General features: G+C 32.2%; 1 protein-coding gene across 2 annotated transcripts in view; it reads right to left on the bottom strand.

Annotated features, from left to right (window-relative positions):
• SEMA3A (semaphorin 3A) overlaps positions 1–21,069 on the bottom strand; it is a 381,041-nt gene that overhangs the window by 69,203 nt on the left and 290,769 nt on the right. For both annotated transcript variants that reach the window (XM_037736534.1, XM_037736535.1), the window contains one exon: positions 15,174–15,293. In XM_037736534.1, coding sequence (XP_037592462.1) covers positions 15,174–15,293 — 120 coding nt within the window. The remainder of the gene's footprint in view (positions 1–15,173; positions 15,294–21,069) is intronic.

Below are 21,069 nucleotides of genomic sequence, written 5' to 3'. Positions count from 1 at the left end.
CGATCTCGGCTCACCGCAACCTCCGCCTCCTGGTTCAGGCAATTCTCCTGCCTCAGCCTCCTGAGTAGGTGGGATTACAGGTGCGCACCATCATGCCCAGCTAATTTTTTGTATTTTTAGTAGAGGCGGGGTTTCACCATGTTGACCAGAATGGTCTTGATCTCTTGACCTCGTGATCCACCCACCTCGGCCTCCCAAAGTGCTGGGATTACAAGCGTGAGCCACCGCGCCCGGCCCGCATTTTAAAATATTAAGGTAATGAACTGAGCTAAGAAATTTTTTTAATAGAATTGATTTTATGATTTTATTTGGAATATTTGGATATTCATAAATATATTTGTTTCTAGTTTTGCTTTTTGTCCAGTATTTTTATTGGTGATATAATAACTCCACATAAGTTGGATGACTTGAAAATCTTTCTTATCTGTGTCTATGCTCTAAAACATTTCTTAAAGGTTTAATATAATTTTCTTGCCCATATATTCTACACGAGTCAAAGATAAACTTATTGACAATAAACATATGGTCAAAAACCAAACAAACAAAACCACTAAGCAACAGAAAAACAAAAGTGAATATGTAATAATAACAATGTTTTTGTATTACGGTGTCTCAAAATATAAGCACACACTCAATTTCTGCTTTCTTTTTTTTTCTGAAAAATAGGTCAGAATCTACAGATGAAAACATTGGTATCTGTGAATTCCATTAACTGTTTTATTCAAAATTTTAAAAAATTGTCAAATAATCATAAAACATATTTTGTCAAAAAATTGCTGAATGCAGTATCTCACAAAACATTTACACTGTGAAACGGAAAGCTAATTTTATGAAAAATGCAGAAAGTTTGTTTTGATGGCCTCCTGTTTCCTAAGGCATGCTAGGAGTTCAAGTGCTCATTAGAGGATGGCATTGGCAGCATGGCTTGTCCTCCGTGTTGCCCCTGATTAGGCCCTAGGGGTCTAGTGAAAGGGAGATATCTATAAGAATGTGGCCTGATTCTTAAAATAAAATAATGAGTTAGGGACCAGGAAAGATTTAGGTCAATTTTTATTTGACACAGACCATGGCAACTTTTTAATAACATGAATGTGATTATAGATAGAACCTAATTATCCTGATTGCTACACAAGAGGAGCTTCAGCATGTCTATTATTTCATGGTCAGAAAATGTTCTCAAAAATACCAGAAATTCAGGATCTCTACAAAGAAGAAAAACATGTTTAACTGCAATATAATTAGCAGTTTCTATGGCTTTTGTTCTTAAGAGACAATAATAGTTTTGATTCTTGAAAATGCCTAATTATATGGAGAAGGAAACTGAAGGCAGAAAAGCAGATAATTTATAGCATAATTTTCAAAGTAATTAGAATTATGAAAAACAATTCTTATCACACATTCTATTTAATCTGAAAGATGTTATTATCCTTTATGAAATAAGAATTCAAATTTAATATTAACTACCATGTTTTTTGAACTTTTCTAATTTTAATATATTGAAAATAAATATTATTTATTTTGTTTTCTTAGAAGCATATCTGTGAACTAAATAATACGAAAGTTGTATTTACATGAAATCTGAAGAGTTCTTTTTATATTGGGGAAGTGATAGTTGTAGCATAAGAAGTGTAATTTGTGGTTTCATATTTGGGTTTTAAGTTGTTGTTTTTCACTAAAAAACTTCCTTGTCTTTCTTTACTGAGAGCTTCTGACCAAAAGATGTTTACAGGAAAAAAACTGCCAATTATTACACATTGTAATACTATTTGTTGTTTTATCTCCCTATTATTTAAAATATACCATTAGTCTTTGTGTGGTTTCAGTGAAAAACAGTTAATTCATAACAACCTCTTCTGAAAACAACTTTTTAAAGCCACTGTACTTTGACACTTTTGTTGAAACCTAGAAGTCATGACCTCTATTACATATTTTTTAAATTCTTAATATGTAGTTATGGAAAAATTTTAGGCTATCATACAGTGCATTTTTTAAAAGAAAGATTTTAAAACAAAAATTTGTAACTGTGCTAAAGAGCTGTATTAATCTGACACTGTCTCAGTGAAATGATTCAAGCAGTGTTAGATGGATTTTCAGTGAACGTTGCTTGAAAATCAAACCAACCTATTCAAAGAATACTCTTAGCCTATGTTTTTAACTCCCAAGCCATTAATTCGAGATGGCCAAAGAATTTAGCTCTCTTAAATTGCAAAATTTGAATTAGATCACAAATAAGCAGTAAATTGAATCTAAAAACTGATGCACCTGCCCTGCCATACACATTCTTTTGTGCTAAAAGTAGGGATATAAAATAATCTATTCATGTAGAAGGGAACAAAATCCATTTTATGTATCTTTTAATAATCAAAAGTATAATATATTTTGGTAGTTTAGTTGAGTACTTCTCAAATTTTAATGTGGGCTCTTGATTGGGTACAGATTCTCATTCAGTAGAACTGGTTGTGCCCTGAGATTCCACATTTTGAACAAGATTCCAAAGATGCACATCCTGTTAGTTCAAGGACCACACATATAGTAGCAAAGATTTTAGTGATTTTAACTATGTATAAATGACACAAATCTTTGGTTTGTGAACTATGGTATTATAGAATCCTTTAACTTTGGCAATTTTTCATTTTTTGTTCTATCCATCCATCCTTCCATCCATCCTTCCATCCATCCATCCATCCATCCATCCATCCATCCATCTTGAGACAGAATTTCACTCTGTCATCCAGGCTGGAGTGCCCTGGCATGATCTCAGCTCACTACCACCTTCGCCTCCCAGTTTCAAGCGATTTTCCTGCCTCAGCCTCCCAAGTAGCTGGAACCACAGGCACACACCACCACACCTGGCTAATTTTTATATTTTTAGTAGAGATGGGATCTCATCATGTTGGCTAAGCTGGTCTCGTACTCCTGATCTTAAGGAATCCACCTACCTCGGCCTTCCAAATTGCTCAGATTACAGGCATGAGCCACTGTGTCCGGCCTGGTATGCTCTTTTATTTTATCTTGCAACAGTATATGTCTAACTTATCAAACATTCCTTCCATGTGTAATATTTTGCAAATTGCAAAAATATGTATATTTTTAAAATGGTAAAATTAATTTCATAAAAATAATCGTAAAATGAATTTAATCTCAGTTTTCACTAAATATCGGGTTACAACTAACCTTTTACAGGTTACTTAATTTTATTATCTACATCTACAGCTTTCTAGTTCATAGGGTTTTGGGGAAGATGAAGTGATCTTGTAGGTAGCACTTTGAAGATAATACAATACAAATGTAGACTGTTGTTCATGATTATTTCTATTACTTCTGTAGGAATGGCAATTTTTCAAATATTGCTTTTAATAATAAAACTTTCAAATATTCAATGTAATAACACCAATGTCAGGATACCTACAATTTGGTGGACGCAGTTTTAAATTGCCGCTTATGACTATAATTAATTATTGGTCCTTGTTTAATGCAGGCACTCCATTGATCCTATTTCCTGGGTTTTTTCCCACCTTATTTGAGCACTCATATGGGGTTGTTTGCATAGGTACCTCATCAAGACTAATAAAGGTTTTTCTAAACTAATCTGATACTTCCAACTTCATTATGAATAAGCGAATAGTTCCTTTCATTTTACTTTATTAGCACAAAGAAACAGTTTCTAGTTTCTATATATAAATTAAATTAAAGTTAGGTTTACTTTCTAGTAGCCTTACTATTTCTACATTTTCCCATAAAATAACTATCTAGAAAATACCTAGAATCATTATTTCTGGACAATGCTGAGTTTTCTATAATTAGATATTAATTAGAATAAAATTATTAGACCATATATAAGAAATGTTATACATATATTCATTAGTTAAAAACAACAAAGAAAATATATTTCCCATCTTTTAAAATAATATCCCTCCTGATCTTACTGAGATTGATGAAAATGCTTACAGATTTTATTTAAATAAAAAGGCAATTTAAAAAATATGCCTACAAACACAATTTATACATTTATATGGTAAAACTCAAAGAAATTGTGAAATGACGGTGCTTTTTATTTATTCAACCATAAAATATGAAGGCAATAAAATTAGTAGTAAGTAAAAATTCTATAGCAAGTAATGTGTTAAATGTTTATTGCCCATATTATAAGTGTATTACTGTGTTTATAATCCATTAAGATGACAAAAATTACTTAAGAAAAAATTTCGGAACATGTATTTTTAAGCTCCTATTTATTTATTCCTTTAAATAATCAAAGAAAAAATTAAAATCTTAAAGTAAAATAAATCACCTTAATTCTTGGAAAAATGTTTATATCAAGAACCGTGATTATTCCTAGTGATTAATTTATTATCATTTTACTGGTGGCTTTTGAAGTACAGAGACTAGTTGAAGAGACCTTATTTTCTGTGATAACAGTCCAGGGTGTCAATTATCAAATTTCTACTGAATAGAAAGAATACTGTTTCTGGTTTCTCCCCACTCTCTGATTACTTCTTTTTAAACACCAATCTCTTTTTCATGTCATTATTTTTTCTATGATTTCTTTTCACAATTTACTTATTGTTAGGGACATTTGTCACTGAGATAGCATAATTTAAAAATCTACAGTCATATAATCTACAAATAATACACAGTTTTTCTGGTCCCAACTGATTCTCATCTTTTTCTTCAAAACTTAAAAAAAAAATTTCCAATTTCTTGTTGTTTTGAACTCTCTTGTACACACACTAAGAGAAGACTAGACATATTTAGACAAAGGAATGCCTGTCTCATAAGTTGTCTTGTCCTGTTTTCATTTTATAGTGAAACCTTCAGTCTTTTCTTGTAATACTAGGTTGAGTGCCTAAAAATCAAAATGAGATCCAAAAATGTGTTTTATCTAAAGGGAGATGGATAGTAACTCCTCCCTTTCTCTATGGGTTAAACAATGGTTTTGAGATATAAAGACATCTGGGAAATATATAAATGTGATCCCATAGATGTGTTAAGACTTCTAGGGTTTTTTCATGTGATAAAAAGTACTATAGGTATTATCCTGGAAGGCAGCGTTTTCACTTAATTTTGTTTCTAATAACAACAGTTCATTGAAGCTAGTGGATGCTATTTGCATGTAGAAAATGGAAGTTGCCCAGAGTAATATACTGGTGGCTAACAAATGTAGTTCATATGCTGTGCTATTATCAGTGATTCTAGGGGGACTTATAACAGCAGTAAGGAAATGAAGAGAGAATAACATTCTATGCAAGTAATTGGGTGATTTAGAAACCTACATTTTCTACAAATAGAAGCAATCTTCAATGAGATGAGAAGAGACTAGACTTAAGGATATAAAAATACTTATTGAAAATAAAAATTAAAAAAACCAAATTGATAAACAGTAACTAAAATGAATAGTTTGATGTCTGTAGAAAAATACCTAGTCTTAACTTCTCATTAATAATGTACCTATTTTACCTCTATCATATTATATTACATACATCTTAATTATTTTTACGGACAACCATATGGTCAGATATAAAATGGTAATCTGAGTACTCTTAGGAATTAATATACGTTCCAGTAACATTTTTCTTTCAATGCCCTGAGTCTATAAAAAAAAGTCGTTATGTATCACATGTAATGTACATTATAAAATTGAGAGTTAAACCTTCTGATAGGATACTTTATGGTATAGTTTGTGGATATTTATTTCAATTCGTTAATGTCATTGATTTTATTAAGATGATACGTGTTTAATATAATCAAGTGATATCAAAAATTTCATCAGGAAATTATTAACCATTAGGAATTTTCTTTTTTCCCCTTTCTTCCTCCTTCTCTTTCGTCATTATTTGCAGATTCCTTCCAAAGAGCTGAGTGAGTTGCTTTTTAAAAATTTCTTTTTCTCTTTAGGATTACCTGTTTTCCTACCCCAGAGTATATGTAATAGTTCCAAGTAATCAATAAGAATAGCAACACCAGTTTGAGATAAATATCTTTACAAATGTATGGAAAAGCTCTCGGTGATATCAAAGTCCTGGCATGTTTTATTTTTATTTATTTATTTATTTTGAGACATGTTCTGGCTCTGTCACCTAGGCTGGAGTGCAGTGGTGTGATCACAGCTCACTGCAGCCTTGATCTCCCAGGCTCACGTGATCTTCCAACCTCAGCCTCCCAAGTACCTGGGACTACAGGTGCATGCCACCATACCTGGCTAATTTTTAAATTATTTGTAGAGATGATTATTTGAATTTATAAGTAAGAATTCAGCCAAATTTGTAAACATATTGAAGAGATACATTTTTGATGAGTGTCTTATGCTATTAGCCTATGTTAAGTCCAAGAATAATTAAAATTTAGCAAATCTCCTAGCAAAATAATATACTTCTAATGACATCACTGCACCCATATTAATTTATAAAATTAATACTAGCAACAAATTATGATTCTTTTTTTTTTAAGTGTAGCTTTAATTTTGAATAGATTCTTTAAATAATAATAGCAACAAATATATAATGGTATATAACTTAAAATGCAAAATGCATGTGATGATTAAAAAGTGCCATAGGAAACTTACATATGGCCAAGAAAAAGGACTTTGATATTCTCTTGTCAAATTTCTTTAGTCATGTAGTAACCCATATATTTCCACCTTGAAAATGTTTATTTTAAGGGCATCTAAACACACATCTTCTTTACCAATATTGTTGGGAAAACATTTTTAAAGACCCTTTACCTGAATAACATTTTTTAGTTGATATATGAAACTCAGAACATTTTTAATGCCTTTTTGTCATGTGTAATTAACTTAGCAATAAGTATGTTACTAAGCTTAGAGAAATACTTTTTCTTTTCATGGAAGCAGAGTAAATTTATATTCATCAAAATGAGCAGACACCATTAGGCAAGAAATACTGTATGTGTAGATTCAGTCTAAGGAAAGGGCATAGATCATTATCACTTCATCTGGTCTTGTTTTCCCTAAGCCACTTTGATTACTTTCCTTGAAATATGTGGCTGCACAGTTTAGTGAGACTGTGCATTTTACTACATTTTTAGCAATTTGATATATGTAGGTATATTAATTGTTCCATTCTTTAAAATTCTTACACAATATTATGAAACAGTATCAACTGATTTTTTTGTGATTTCTGTAGTAGTCATTTTTCCAAATGCATTACGTAAATTAATTAATACATGATTTTCATAACAACCAAATGAGAGAGAAACTGCAAATATTCTCATTTGAAAATGGGAAATTGATGGCAGATAGCTTACTAGATCACAAAGAGATCTCTTTACAGTTGCCCATGTCAGTAGGTCTCCAGAAACTCCATGCTGTTAACAATCATCCCAAAGATTACAGCTGATGACCCCTCATGAAAAATTTGTATGTTAAACTGCAATGCAGCAGGGGAATCATACATGCAGTTAATGTCTTCTTCACCACTATATTGAAAACATTTTAATGGAGGATTAACCTAACTGTGTATTTATGTAAGTTGTAAGTATTATACTTACTAAAGATAAATTAACATGTACAAAAACACATTTTATTAAAATTTAGCCTTGCCTATTGTTTATAATTTCATTGTTTTTTCTTCTAATTTTATAAAACAGAATGCAATAAAAATATTTTACTATTTTAATACTAAAGCTAAATATTTTATATATTCCTGATGTACCAATTTCCACATATAATGATACTATCAATTAAAATGTAACAAAATAGGTTGACAACATTTTAAGGAAGGCAAGCATAAACTTCAAACTTGTTCACTGTATCAATTTACTAAATTTGTATTGTCTACTTTGCATAGAGGTGTATATAAGTCACAGCAGCTGCAATCACAGTTACCATGGGCATTTACTGTATTACCAGATACTGTTCTAATCATCCTGTATACACTGTCTCATGCAGTCTCAGGAAAACAGTACAAAATATTACTATTAACCCTTTCTTAAATGTGTGGCAAATAAAAATAAGGTAAATGACTCCCAAAGTCATGTACCTGAGCCATTAACTGAGTTAAACTGAGGCAGATTAACTCTAGGGCCCATGAAAAGATTCATTAGATTCTTATTTCATATATCCTATGGTGTGAGACTGGATGTTAGTTAGGCCTGTGATAAATACAAACATACATCTATCTGTTTTTGGGGTTCAAAGGGGGAAACACTTAAAATCCCATGGGTGATTGGTAAGGCTAAGTGAAAAAGATAGCAAACCTGAGGGCCATAAGCTGTATTTGATTTAAGTATGGTAATATTGGAGAAGTCACTTAGGATTAGATGATAAAGGACTTGACAGGCAGCAGAATCTGGATTCAATTTGCTTGTAAATTGAGAGACATCAATGATTTTTGAATGGGAAACTATTATGATTGTAATCAGTGCTGTATTTAGAGAGACATCTATCAGTTGTATCTAAAAAGAAATGTATATATGGCTTAAAGTGTTATGTAATCTTATAAAATTAAGCATAATCAATAACTTTGTTAAAATAAAGTTTAATTATAAAAACCTGCATCCAAAATTTATTCTAACCCTGCAGACATCATTTCTAAGTATAATTCTCTAAGCTGATATTTGTAAAAATAAGTATGTGAAAATATATCCTCATAAGTCAACATTTCCCTCTGACTCAGTATCAATTTTATAGGGCATCTGAAGATTGTATCTTATATAATAGTAGAGGAGATATATGAACAAATTTGGAAAGAAAGATTCTTTTGGAACTTTAAAAAATTTAGATATTATATTACCTTTTGAGATATTGTAATTAATATCTTACACTGTGAAAGTTTCTGAAATCTTCTATTCTGAAAGTATTTGTATCAAACCTACATTGAATATTTCAGAATATTGTAAACCTATTCCTTCCACTCAGAATGATTAGGGTATTACAAGTGGCTTTTTTTTTTTTTTTTTTTTTTTTTTGTTAAAACTATCCATGCCATTAAAATTCAATGGCATTGCTTCCCGTCATTCAGCTTTATCTGGGTAAAATCCTTTAATTCCCCAGCCCCTGCTGTTGGGGAGCTCTAGGCTCATCACACTTAACCTCTGCCTGGGCTTCTCAGAATAGAATTTGTTTCACTCCATTCATAGCTTCAATAGTTGAGCAAGCCACACGCAAGTGCACACTGGTCTTTTACCCTGAGCACACTAATCTGATTGTTTTTCCACTCTACAAACTCTGGGTCAACAATCAAGCTGCCGCCAGAAACTAATTAATTTGCAAACAGGCTTCTGTTTTCACAGAGGGAAAGCTTTTGAGAGCCATGTCAGGGAGGCCGGTCACACCATGGTTACATGCATTGTCATGGCATCCACTTCTCTTGGTAAATCTCTTGCTTGATGTCACTGCACACAGGAACCCAGATTACCCAGTCAGCAGTAAATCCCTATTGAGGCCCACCAAGCTTTGAATGTAGTGACTCTAGAAGAGGAAATTGGTATAGACAGGCTGTGTATTCATTAAACTGACGGTGAGACGAGAGAAAAAAATCTAAAAAACAAGAGGAAAAAGGAAGCTGCCTTTGATATAAAGAGTTGTCCAATATATTGTCTCATGTTTTGATCAACTTTTATTTAAAAAGCAGATTACCTTGAGAAAATATAATAATACTCCTAAATCTTATTTTTCTACTCTTATCATACACTGTTAATTCCAAAGTAAATAATTCAAAATTTGCTGCCTATATGCCACATCTCAGAGTTGTACATTTTAGCCCATGATTAAAAAAAAATTCAAGTGGCATATTTGAACAATTATATTCAGGTTGTTTTCCTTAGAAGCCTGGAAAAAATAAAATCAGTTTTCAAACACATTGCCATTAATGAGTTAATTTGCCACATCTCAGAATTGTACATTTTAGCCCATGATTAAAAAAAAAAATCAAGTGGCATATTTGAACAATGATATTCAGGTTGTTTTCCTTAGAAGCCTGGAAAAAATAAAATCAGCTTTCAAACACATTGCCATTAATGAGTTAATTTTTATTCAAAGCTTTCTTTATGTTTCTTCATTAGTAATTTCAAAAAAAAACTTGTTAAAAGTGTTTATGTTCCTTAGACAAAGAGTGACAGAAAAAGTATGTCCTTGATAAAGGACATCAAGTAATGATATATTTTGGCAACTTTTAGCACTTTACAAATAAAAGGGATATGTTGTGATTTGATTAAATGTATTATTACTTAGAGAGTAGAATGATTTCATGGTGTTTATTTATTGTTTACACTTCTAATGGATGAAAATTTTGTTAGGATGAAAATTTTTCTGAGTAATAGATTCCTGAGAAAACAAAATTTAACTACTAAGTTGTGTTTAGGTATAGATATAACTATTATTCTGAAGTTTACATACTCAAGTTTTCAGCATAATTTCAGGAGAATAACCATAGGTATTGTTATTTTTATTTCTGTTGACTCTATACATTGATACTCCAGAATTTCTAGCTAATGCATACAATACTAACTCATAGAATACATAATTCAAAAGTTTAAAAATACTGCATTGTTTTCTCCTCTCATTGACTACAAAAGCTAAAAGGACTTTCATTGTTGCTGTTGTTTTAACTGAATCATCACGCAGCTTGTCTAACACTCATCTGCTCAAATAACCATAAAGTAAGGCTTATAGAGGGCTTTTCCCCCAAAGGTCAGCGAAATATTACTAGCTTGACTAAGCCAAAGAAATAATCAAAAATGACATCATCAGAAGTCTGACATTAAGCAAAACTAGATGATCTGTTTTACTTATTAAGGCAAAATGCAATTGGATACTCTGACATTTTTTATGTCTCCAAAGATAGTAAGATAGAAATAGTGTATTAAAAGAGCTGTACAAGTGATTTGAGATTGGGTATCTGGTACCACGTAATGTTAACTTGTGTATTCATAGTTTATTTGCAGTCTTATGTTTCGTCACTGGGTCTAGTTTTCTAAAAATGCATGTTGTGGAGAAATTTGAATCTTAAGAGAGTACAAAACATCCTAGTACATGACCACAGAGGAAGCTATGCTGATTCCAATAAGGGCAGGCCATCGTGGTATGACTATTACAAGTGAGAGGAAGTGGAGTGATGACTTGCATACCATTTCAATTACAGAAAAAAAAGCAAGTGGGTTAGTCTATCTACAGGCACGATCCTTTTAGGAAATTCCACTAAAAGAAAACAGGTCTTCCTGAAATGAGTGGGAAGGCGTCACACTCCGGGCATTTTAATTAGGTCTGTTTGTATTCCCCAGGCCTTGGGATCCATGTGGTTTCATATATTAAACCCAGCTCTGGCTGCCCTTTCACCCTGACTCAAATATAATTACTCACAGAGTGAGTCAGACCAAGTTTCCTAAGCCTGCTCCTCCCAGCAGAAGTGGGATAAAGGATACACAGATTATTTAGCATTTATTAAGTGTTTACTACATACCAAGAACTTGCTCAGTGCATTTTATACATCATTATGTGGTTATTTTTCCACAACAACTATAGGAGATAAGTAGTACCTCTGTTCATTTCATCATTGTAAAGGCCAAAGTAAAGTGAAATCTTGCCTCATTCTAAAGATAGTCTTTCTTCCAAATCATATATTATCCCACTATTACTCCAAGACATAAGCAATATTGGAAAACAGTCTCCATCAAATAGAAAAATAAATGTGGGCTACCAATCCAACTGCTCTAATGAGTGGTTAATATGGACAATAACTAGGTAGTGGTATTTTCATACTAAATGTTAAGATATCATTACCATAACAGCTGCATAAACTTATTTCCTTACCATGAATATAGACAAAACAATTTTACTTTATTTCCACATTAAGCTGAAATTGGAATTGAAATTTGAAACCATATAATACTGAGAGAATTTATGTGGTACAAGAAAAATTAGTGGATTTTGGCACATCATGCCAAACCCCTAGCAGTATATTTTCTGAAATAAAAAACTGTTACATTTAGAAACCCTAAATTAGGGTTTATTGTAACTAATGAAGATGTTTTCACAATGTTATTACATGTTAAAATGTAAAATACACAACAGATTCCATCGTCTGAAGTTTCTTAATCTAAAAGTGTTATTCATTTCTAAATTTTCCTGTTAAAACTGAATTTAAAGCTTTATTGGCATTATTATATAAATTTTCTAATTCTAAAACTAGGTGAAGCTCCATTTTGAAAATTCAAGATATTTCAAGATCCAGTTTTAGACAACTGTTTTGTTGTTTGCTTTTCTTTAGCAGGAACAAAAATTAAAAGTCATCTTAAATAGGTGAACTGATTCTTCCAAAAGAGTTGAATTGATTTGAGAAAAATAGAGTCCTATGCTGAAATTAATTTTAATAACCCTGAAGACCCTTGAAAAAAACACTTTGTAAAGCAATGTATTAATTCTGGAACACAGATGATTGTGTAGTCTATGCTGATGCCTCAAAACTCATTTATTTTATGCATGAAATGTGTAAACATTATGTTTTCAATTTTATTCTGTAATGGTATTTAATTTCATGAGGCTTGTGATTCAGTCCCATGGTTCTATCCCAAACATGTCTGCATCCTCCATATTGCAGCAGTTCTGTTTTCTGCACCCTGTCAGATGTAACCTTTGTGCTAATTTGGAAAAATCAGTTCTCACGTTTAGTGCTGAGAGACTGATAACTGAATTCTCAAATGAATTACACATTTTCAGAGATGAAGTACAGAACTATGGACAATGACTGTGTTTTCCCACAGTGTAAATTCTTCAGACTCAGCTGTCAACATGTAAGTGTGCAACATAAAAGCAGCTTTAGCTTGATGGCTTTTTTTTTTTCCCTCCAAGGCCATAAAAATGAAATGGATACTATACTCTCCTTTATGTTATTCCATCTTCTAATGAGATTTTGCTTCTCATGGACAGAGAATGCCTGTATGCCCTTTAGGGTACTTAGTAGATCAAAGACTTCTTTCTAAATACAAAAACAAACATTTTCCCTCCCACACAAATATTTCAGTTTGTGAACAGACCAGATAGCAATGTTTAGAGTTTTTCTTTTTCCTACTAATTTGCCTCTGCACACATCCTAGGTCTAATAATTGATACTGGATATTTTAGAATTTTCCCCATGGGTTTATGGAGTTTTGCACATGCTCTTCTCTTCATCTAAGCACCTTTTCATTTCCCTGGTGAGGCATCAAGTTTCTCAGATGGTCACCCAGTTACCATGAGACCCCATCTACCCCTAGTAGCAGGGGAACATTTGGCTACATGTCTAATCCCTTTTGATTACCACAGTGTTTGTATTTAATCATCAATTATGTTAGGCATCATTAGCATTTAAAACAATAAAGAAGTGATGTCAAATTTAGAGTAAACTTGTAGAGCAAGAAATGGGGGAAGCTAAGAAAAGAGACTTTTAAAAAGAATGGGCTAGTTAATGATAAATACTGCAGGAGACATTGTCAAAGTAGAGATTGATAAAAAGTAATAGAAAATCATTAGTATCCTTTGAAGAAATAATTTCATGGAAGTAATTACTGGATGAATGCCAGGTTTAAAGTAAAGGTAGTGAAACATTGAGGAAACAAGTCCTAACCAGGCTATGAACTTAGCTATACTGGGACTTGGTACTATGAGAGAACAGTTTTGCATGGGATAAGTAAGTAAGATTTCAGGTTGGGGGAAGAAATTAGTGTTGAAAAAGAGATGAAGACAGCAAATGAAATGTAAATTGGCTAAATTTACGAAACAACATCAATGCCATTAAGAGCAAAGGCTGAAGGGTCAAAAGAGGAGGCGGGGAACATGCCTTTGTCACTACTACATGGAAAATCACAGGACAGTCAGAAATTCTGTCACAGGAGGGAAGAGATGCTGACTGAAGTGATTTGAGGTATGTTTCATGTTTTGAGTAGTCACTTTGAAGTATAGGATTGATCAGAACAAAGGTTGTCACACAACTCATGGTCTTTTGGAATTTCAGTGAGGTCTAGAGGTAGACTTGTGACTTTTCTCTAACAACTAATGAAAGATAGAAGGGCTGAACTAAATGTTGAGGTTCCCAAAATAAGGCAGGAAAACCAAGTGTGGCAGAAGTTCATAGAATGAGATATTCAGGCATCTTACTGAGAACATGTCTATGAACAATAAGCTTCATTCTTATTAACAAATTATGTACAACAAGGAAAATTTTCATGCGTCATTCTTATTAATGAGTTATGCACAAACAGGAAATATTTCATGGAGGGATAATTGGAGACTGAGTGGCTTTATTTTATAAGATGGAAGGTAGGTATAAATATAGATAATTAAGTAATCATAGAAACAACCTTGATTAATATAATAGGGACCATTATAAAAATTTTTGGTAAATGTGTAAATGACTAACCAAAAGTATGAACTCTTGATAGAAGGATATAAAATGATTGCTTATTAAAACTTTGAATAAAAATAGTATTTATTTTAGGTATATATATATATACATATTTTGTGCATTTTCTGCTATGCCAAAATTATTTCTATACTAAAAAGAAAATAAAGAGTAACAGTAATAATAACAATAGGCATCTACTTGATCAAGTAGTTAAGCCAATGCCTGAAGCTGAGAAAACTGGGTTTCTGTTCTAAACATTCTACTATTTGCTTAGATAAGATACTGGCCTTAAAATTCTAGCCTATAAAGTGGGATAGGGGGTTTTAAGATGACTAAGATTAACTGTGAACCAAATGAAATCATGATTTAAAAGACCTTTGAAATTGTGAAGACTATTAATGTTATTAACACTGATAACATTCAATTTTTGACATTCAATAGTATATAAGATGATGTTTTCAAGGAAACAATAAGAGATGTAAAGGAAAAAAAATACTACATTGTACAATTTGTTGTGGTGTCCCCATAAGATAGAATTGGTAAGTCATCTTATCTTTTTCCATTGCCTCCTTTCCGTAGCTCTAGTCCAGATCTTTCTTTCCATAGCTATCTACTGAGAAACTTCAACTTTGGCACAAAATGAATCTTTTCCTGAAAATTTAATCTCTCTTTTCTTTCTTTGCCCAACTTTCTCATACTCACCATCATGAAGTCACCACTATTAGCTTAACTGCACACTAAATTTCAAGTCGTATTTTATGTACTGTAAAAGAGTTCTCCAGAGACTTAATATAGTTACACATGTTACATGTCTACGTTCTTTCATACACCACCTACCATTGAGCCATCTGGAATCATGCTGCTCTGTCCTGATTGGGTGGTGGTGTCCAAGAGTTCGGAAGATAGCAAAGTCTCGCCCCATAAAATCAGCTGCAGTTCCGGAATATAATTCTCCATCTGTGTTGTGACAAAACCACATATATATTCTTTAATTCAATTAAGGCAAAAACAAAACAAAACAAACAAAATACAAGTTTCATGTTATGACCACGCTAAGAAGAAAACAGAAATGCTCTCTGCATCATTATGCAGTCACTTTTATTTTATCCTATGTCCTTATCAAAGGAAGTATTTTATCAAATAATTATTCACTGATTTAGTGTATGATTACTCATTTAGTACTAACTTAGAAAATCTGAATAAAGTCTGATGCAGTAAATCTTGCTAAAAGATAAAAGTTTATTCTTTTCTACCACAACCAGTGACAAACTCACAAAATACAAACTCTATTTATCATATCATTTGCTTTTATATGTGTAAAGTTACTATGGTTCTAATATCCTTATAATGTAGGATAAGGTATCATTATAAAATCTTGTTCATAGCTTTTATTCTAATGACAATTAAATCTTTTATATACTCTTTCTCAGTGGGATCTGAATTAATGAGATTTTGCTATGATTTAGAAATAACTGATATTCTTCTCTCCAGAATCTTTTCTTCCTTTTTATTTTTTAATATATCTAGTGGGAGAAGTGTTTTTACTTCTTATAAGCTATCAACTAGTCCAAAAATAAGTTCACCACATGGCCTCCTATATAGCAGAAATGTGTTTTAAAAGGAAGGAATTTTGACAAACCCAGATCATAATCACTGCAATGCAAGATTCCATCACTTTTTGACTCACTACTACTTAAATTGAATTAACTCTAGGTCAGAGTTTAATAATGGAGGAATCATAACCAGACGGTAAAGAACAGAAGGGAAAAGACAAGAGGGAGGTAAAAGATAAGTTAATATTTACTGAATTCCACTCAGTGTTTGTCAGGCAGTCAGCACTGGCTTGATACAGGCAAGTTATCTCATTTAGTTCTGTTAACAATCCAATGATGTAAATAATGTTATCCCTATTTTACAGTTCAAGAAACTCAAGGCTGCTCAGCTAATGGCAAGTCAAGGTGAAGTTTCAAACCCAGGCCTGTTTAATCCCAAGCCTTTTACACTACACCATACCACCTTTCAATAAACTGAAGTTTGTAAAATTTACTCTTTCTTTCTAAGAAACAGAAAGGGCCCTGTATTATCTATTCCAGAAAATACGTAATTGCCTTTCTATACACAGTGAATTATCTGAAAACAAAACAACAAAATTTTACATTTTCTTGCAAATAATCCATGACAATTACAGTATATATTAACATTATCTTGTTGACTGAAAAGGATAATGTTATTTACTGATTTGGAAAATATTCTGAAAATAAGGAGGACAAAGATAAATTATAAAACGTAAGCATTTGTGTAACATTACCATTTGTTCACATACCTAGTTCTTACTTGTAAATAAGGTCTTTGCAATGTAAAATTGATATTCATAGTGGCCCAAACCAAATCAATTTCTTTAGTAGAACCTTCGTCTCTCTTATATGTCTGAATAGACTTGACTTTGCAGACCCTCCAGGGCAGTGGAAAATAGCTACGCAGAAAATCACTGAGCAACAGCAACACACTATTACTTTAAACATCTGTAGATATGTATCTCATCTTAAAAGCTGAGTTTAGAAATTTGATATTTCATTTTGGATTGTTGTGACTCAAGATAAATAAAAACGATGGTTAGACAATATATTGAGTATAAATTATTAGTAAGTGAATTGTTCTTGCATGTCATCCTAAATTGTCACAGCATGGTGTCTTTGGGATTCAAAAGCACTTTAGACTCTCTTCACTTAATTAAATATCAAGTGTATATCTGACTTGCTGTCACTAAAATATGCTACAATAATATTTTACCTTATTAGGTATTATAAATTTCTAATAGTCAGATATCTTTAGTGTACTTCAGAAAGCCACAGAATGTAGCAAGTCTTTAAATCTTTTAAATATTAAATATTTAAATATTTTAATATTTAAATATTAAATATTTTACCTTATCAGGTAAAATATTATTGAAATCTTATTCTTGTCATTTAGCTTGCTTTAGGGTTAGAAAATCCATAATCATGATTGCTATTATATTTAAAGTCTATTCAAGAAGCAGTTGAAATAGTAAAAACAACAAATAAAACCTGTTACTTGGATATAAAAGGTTTTGTCTCTCTCTTGCATTTGGTTGTTTTATAACATTTTTTTATCCACCCTCATATTAGAAAGACAAAAATAAATGCAAATGAATGTAAAGGCAGGAATAATACTTTCTCTTTTCACAAAAGGTAGAAAGGTCCTTCAGAGAAAGTAGAAGAGGTATTTAGTAGAAGAGCTACTCCATTTATGACTAAAAGAGAATTAAACAAGTGACTTATAAACCAAAATAAGTAGTCAGTTTAGGCACCAGTTGCCTCCAGCTATAGGAAATTACCTCCCACGTGAATATTATTTTTGGCAATAGTTAGATGATTTTCTTGAGCTGGAGGGTACTAGATGATTAAGTGGCCGTGAAGGGCACATTCCCATCTTGTCCACGCTCAATGTCAGTAACTGTTGAGGAGCACCAGGCCTTAAATCAGATTTCCTGCTGAGAGTTCTATGGGGAGTCTTATCAATGATGATTGCTCTAGATAAGGTATGACATCTTTGTTGTTTTGCCCAAAAACACAGACAGTAGTATATTTTACTTTCTCTTATTTTTCATTAAGCAGAAATGTAATATCAACCCAGAGTATATGCCATTTAACATATTTGAACATTTAAAGACTTGCTACATTCTGTGGCTTTCTGAAATAAACTAAATATCTGACTATAAGAAATTTAAAATACCTCAGTTGGCTTATTTTGGAGAACAGATATATATATATTTTTAAATGCCTACTCAGCAAACTTCTTTTGTGGTTTCTAGGCCACTTATGAAGTTATCAAATTATATGTTGATTCTTAACCATAGTGTTAATTTGACAATTTTCTGATCCTAATTTAAGTCTTATTGAAAATCTGAAGTAGTGTATTAATTAAATGTTATTCTGCAATGATTCAAATGGCATTATGATTGAGATACATACTTTAAGGCTTTTCACATATACTAAGCCAATTTTGAAAGAAATAAACATTTGTCCAATTTTGTTAAATTCATGGTAGAATCATATATCTAGAAATTACTATCTACCTTAAAAGGTAGTTGTGAATATTATACCCTACAAGATCTTTAAGCCTCTCTAAAAAAATACCACATGGGCAGCTTAACATTTCAAAAATAATATATTGAACTAAGACAAATCAGTGTTGACAGATATAAACAATCATTCAGAAATTGTCAAATCCAAAAGTTGCTATTTGAATATACGACCATTCTTTCTTAACCAGACGCGTTCTTAACTGTCTCAAAGGAGAGCATACTTTACTGAGATGAACAAAACAGTTTTGTGAACTGCATTTCTACTATGGCTTAGTTGCCTGAGAAGTATGTATTAAAAACAAAAGTTCACATACTCTAGACCTTCTGTTCAGAACTCAAAATGAAGTAAAAAAATGTGGCTTAGATCAGTTAATGTATTGGATTACAATTCCTAAGAAGGGTGTGGTGAGGAGAAACAGAAGGTGGAAACAAAACCACATTTCCTGATGAAATTGCAGCATTACTAACACAGGTGAAAAGTGTGACAAGGATGTGAGCAAAATATCAAACAAACTTAAACACCAAGCCATTATGTTGTTAACACCTTAAGTAAATTCCACTCACAGAGTAGCAGAGAAATTAGAAACAGAAGGCAAAAAAAGAAAATCCCTCCCCACCCCACACAGAGCATGAATGAAATCCATGGATGTAAGAAAAAGTTTACACTATTACATTTAATGAGTACCCTTCTCTATATCAATATGTTGGCTCTGTTACTTATGTTGTTCGTTTAAAATTAAAATTTTTGAACAGTTTATATGTCCATATGGTATAAAATTAAAAATGTAAAATGTATAAGGTACCAAATCTCCCTCCCAGCCTTCCTACAGGCAACTACTGCTACAAGTTTGCCTGTTTTTTTCTTTTCATATATTCCAGAAATACACAAGCACTTAAAACAGTAGTATGCTATTACATTGTCTAATTTCTCACAACACACTAGTGAAAATAATACTGCCATACCATTTCATATACAAGAAAGCTGAGGCTCAGAGAGCTTCAAATAATTTTCTCAATTGTATTTAATTAACTTAGAGGTTCCTTATTTGTTCTAATATCGAGTGAGAGCATTTTGTAATGTCAAATTATGCTCATTCCTGAGACAAGGCAGCATTTGACTTTAGGATATAACATTAGCTAAAAGTCTCAGACCTTTGCAATAGGTCTCAATAATACCTCTTAGGGATGGAATATTTCTAAATTATTATTGCTGCATTGCCTGGAAAAGATTCTAATGAAAAAATAAAATTGCTCTCAAGTTGACTATTGTTTCACATCATGAAAATGTGAAAAGGCCCTTAATTAGTGTGGAAAAATACTAAGGTTTATTATTGTGCTATGTTCACACCTGACATTTATTCTTAGCAGGTGAGTAATTGCTATCTTTAATAAAAGGTTTTTTAAAACAAATTCATAGAAACATTTGCAGGTGTATGAAATAAGAAATTAAAAAAAATATATATGGCCAGGCACTGTGGGTCACACATGTAATGTCATCACTTTGGGAGGCAGAGGTGGGTGAATCACTTAGGTCAGGAATTCGAGACCAGCCTGACCAACATGGTGAAACCCTGTCTCTACTAAAAATACAATAATTAGCCAGGCGTGGTGGCAAATGCCTGTAATCCCAGCTACTCAGGAGGCTGAGAATGGCTTGAACCCAGGAAACCAAGGGTTCCTGGTGAGCCGAGATCACCCCACTGCACTCCAGCCTGGGTGACAGAGCAAGACTTCATCTCAAAAAAAAAAAAGAAAAAGTATATTAAAGAAATAAAGAGTGGAGCAATTTCATCTTGACAGAAATGATCATTTTTTAAAGAAGATTGCAAAATTTACTATGTTTGTTTGAAAAACTTAGGACATGTTCTAGGATTTGGGGACTTATTTAAGTAGTTTGGCATTGCTCAGGAGAGAATGTTCTATGTGGTCCTCAGCTTAAAAACCCATGGCATTTTGGAAAGAAGTCATACTAAACCCTGATAGTTTCTGTAAACTAAAAATTTTAAGCTGTCATCTGGTTTTAAAGTTTACAAATGTTTGAAACTACTTCTTTCCTAGTGTGATTGGTGGCATAAAAAATATTTGCTGCCAAGATATATCTATCCAGTTTACAGATGGTTTGGGCCCAAGCTGAAATTTTATTTACCAGTATTGGGGAAGGAAGCAGTCTGGAACCACCTTAAAATTTCTATCTTATTTGTTAAAATAAGGAAGATGTATCCAAAAACTTTTGGGAAGATAGGTTTTCCCAATGGCCATTTTCTGATATACAAAGTACAACCTGTATATTTCTGAGACAGCTGTTACATTGTATGCAAAAGAGTTTGGGAAGTGCTATAGAAAATATTTATGTTAAAAAGCTCCATTAAACTAGTGAGCATTCTTTTTAGAGCAGTATGAGAGAAAATGCCAAGGAAAACCCAACAAGGGGAATTAAATGTATCATGAGAGGAAGAATTTATAGCACAGTTATAAAGAAAGCAAATAACCTCAACACAGGGAGTTACAGCTCTTGAATTAAAATGGTGTTTCAGATATTTTGAAGGATTTTGCCAGGTATAATATGGCCTGTTTATTTTTCTATATCTTGCTATTCAATGACTTCAGAAGTTAATTTATTTGGCCTTG

The sequence above is a fragment of the Cebus imitator genome, unplaced genomic scaffold (genome assembly GCF_001604975.1).
Source record: "Cebus imitator isolate Cc_AM_T3 unplaced genomic scaffold, Cebus_imitator-1.0 Scaffold26, whole genome shotgun sequence".
Lineage (NCBI taxonomy): Eukaryota > Metazoa > Chordata > Mammalia > Primates > Cebidae > Cebus > Cebus imitator.
Note: the sequence above shows the minus strand (reverse complement) of the source record. Positions and strands in the feature narration are given on the sequence as shown.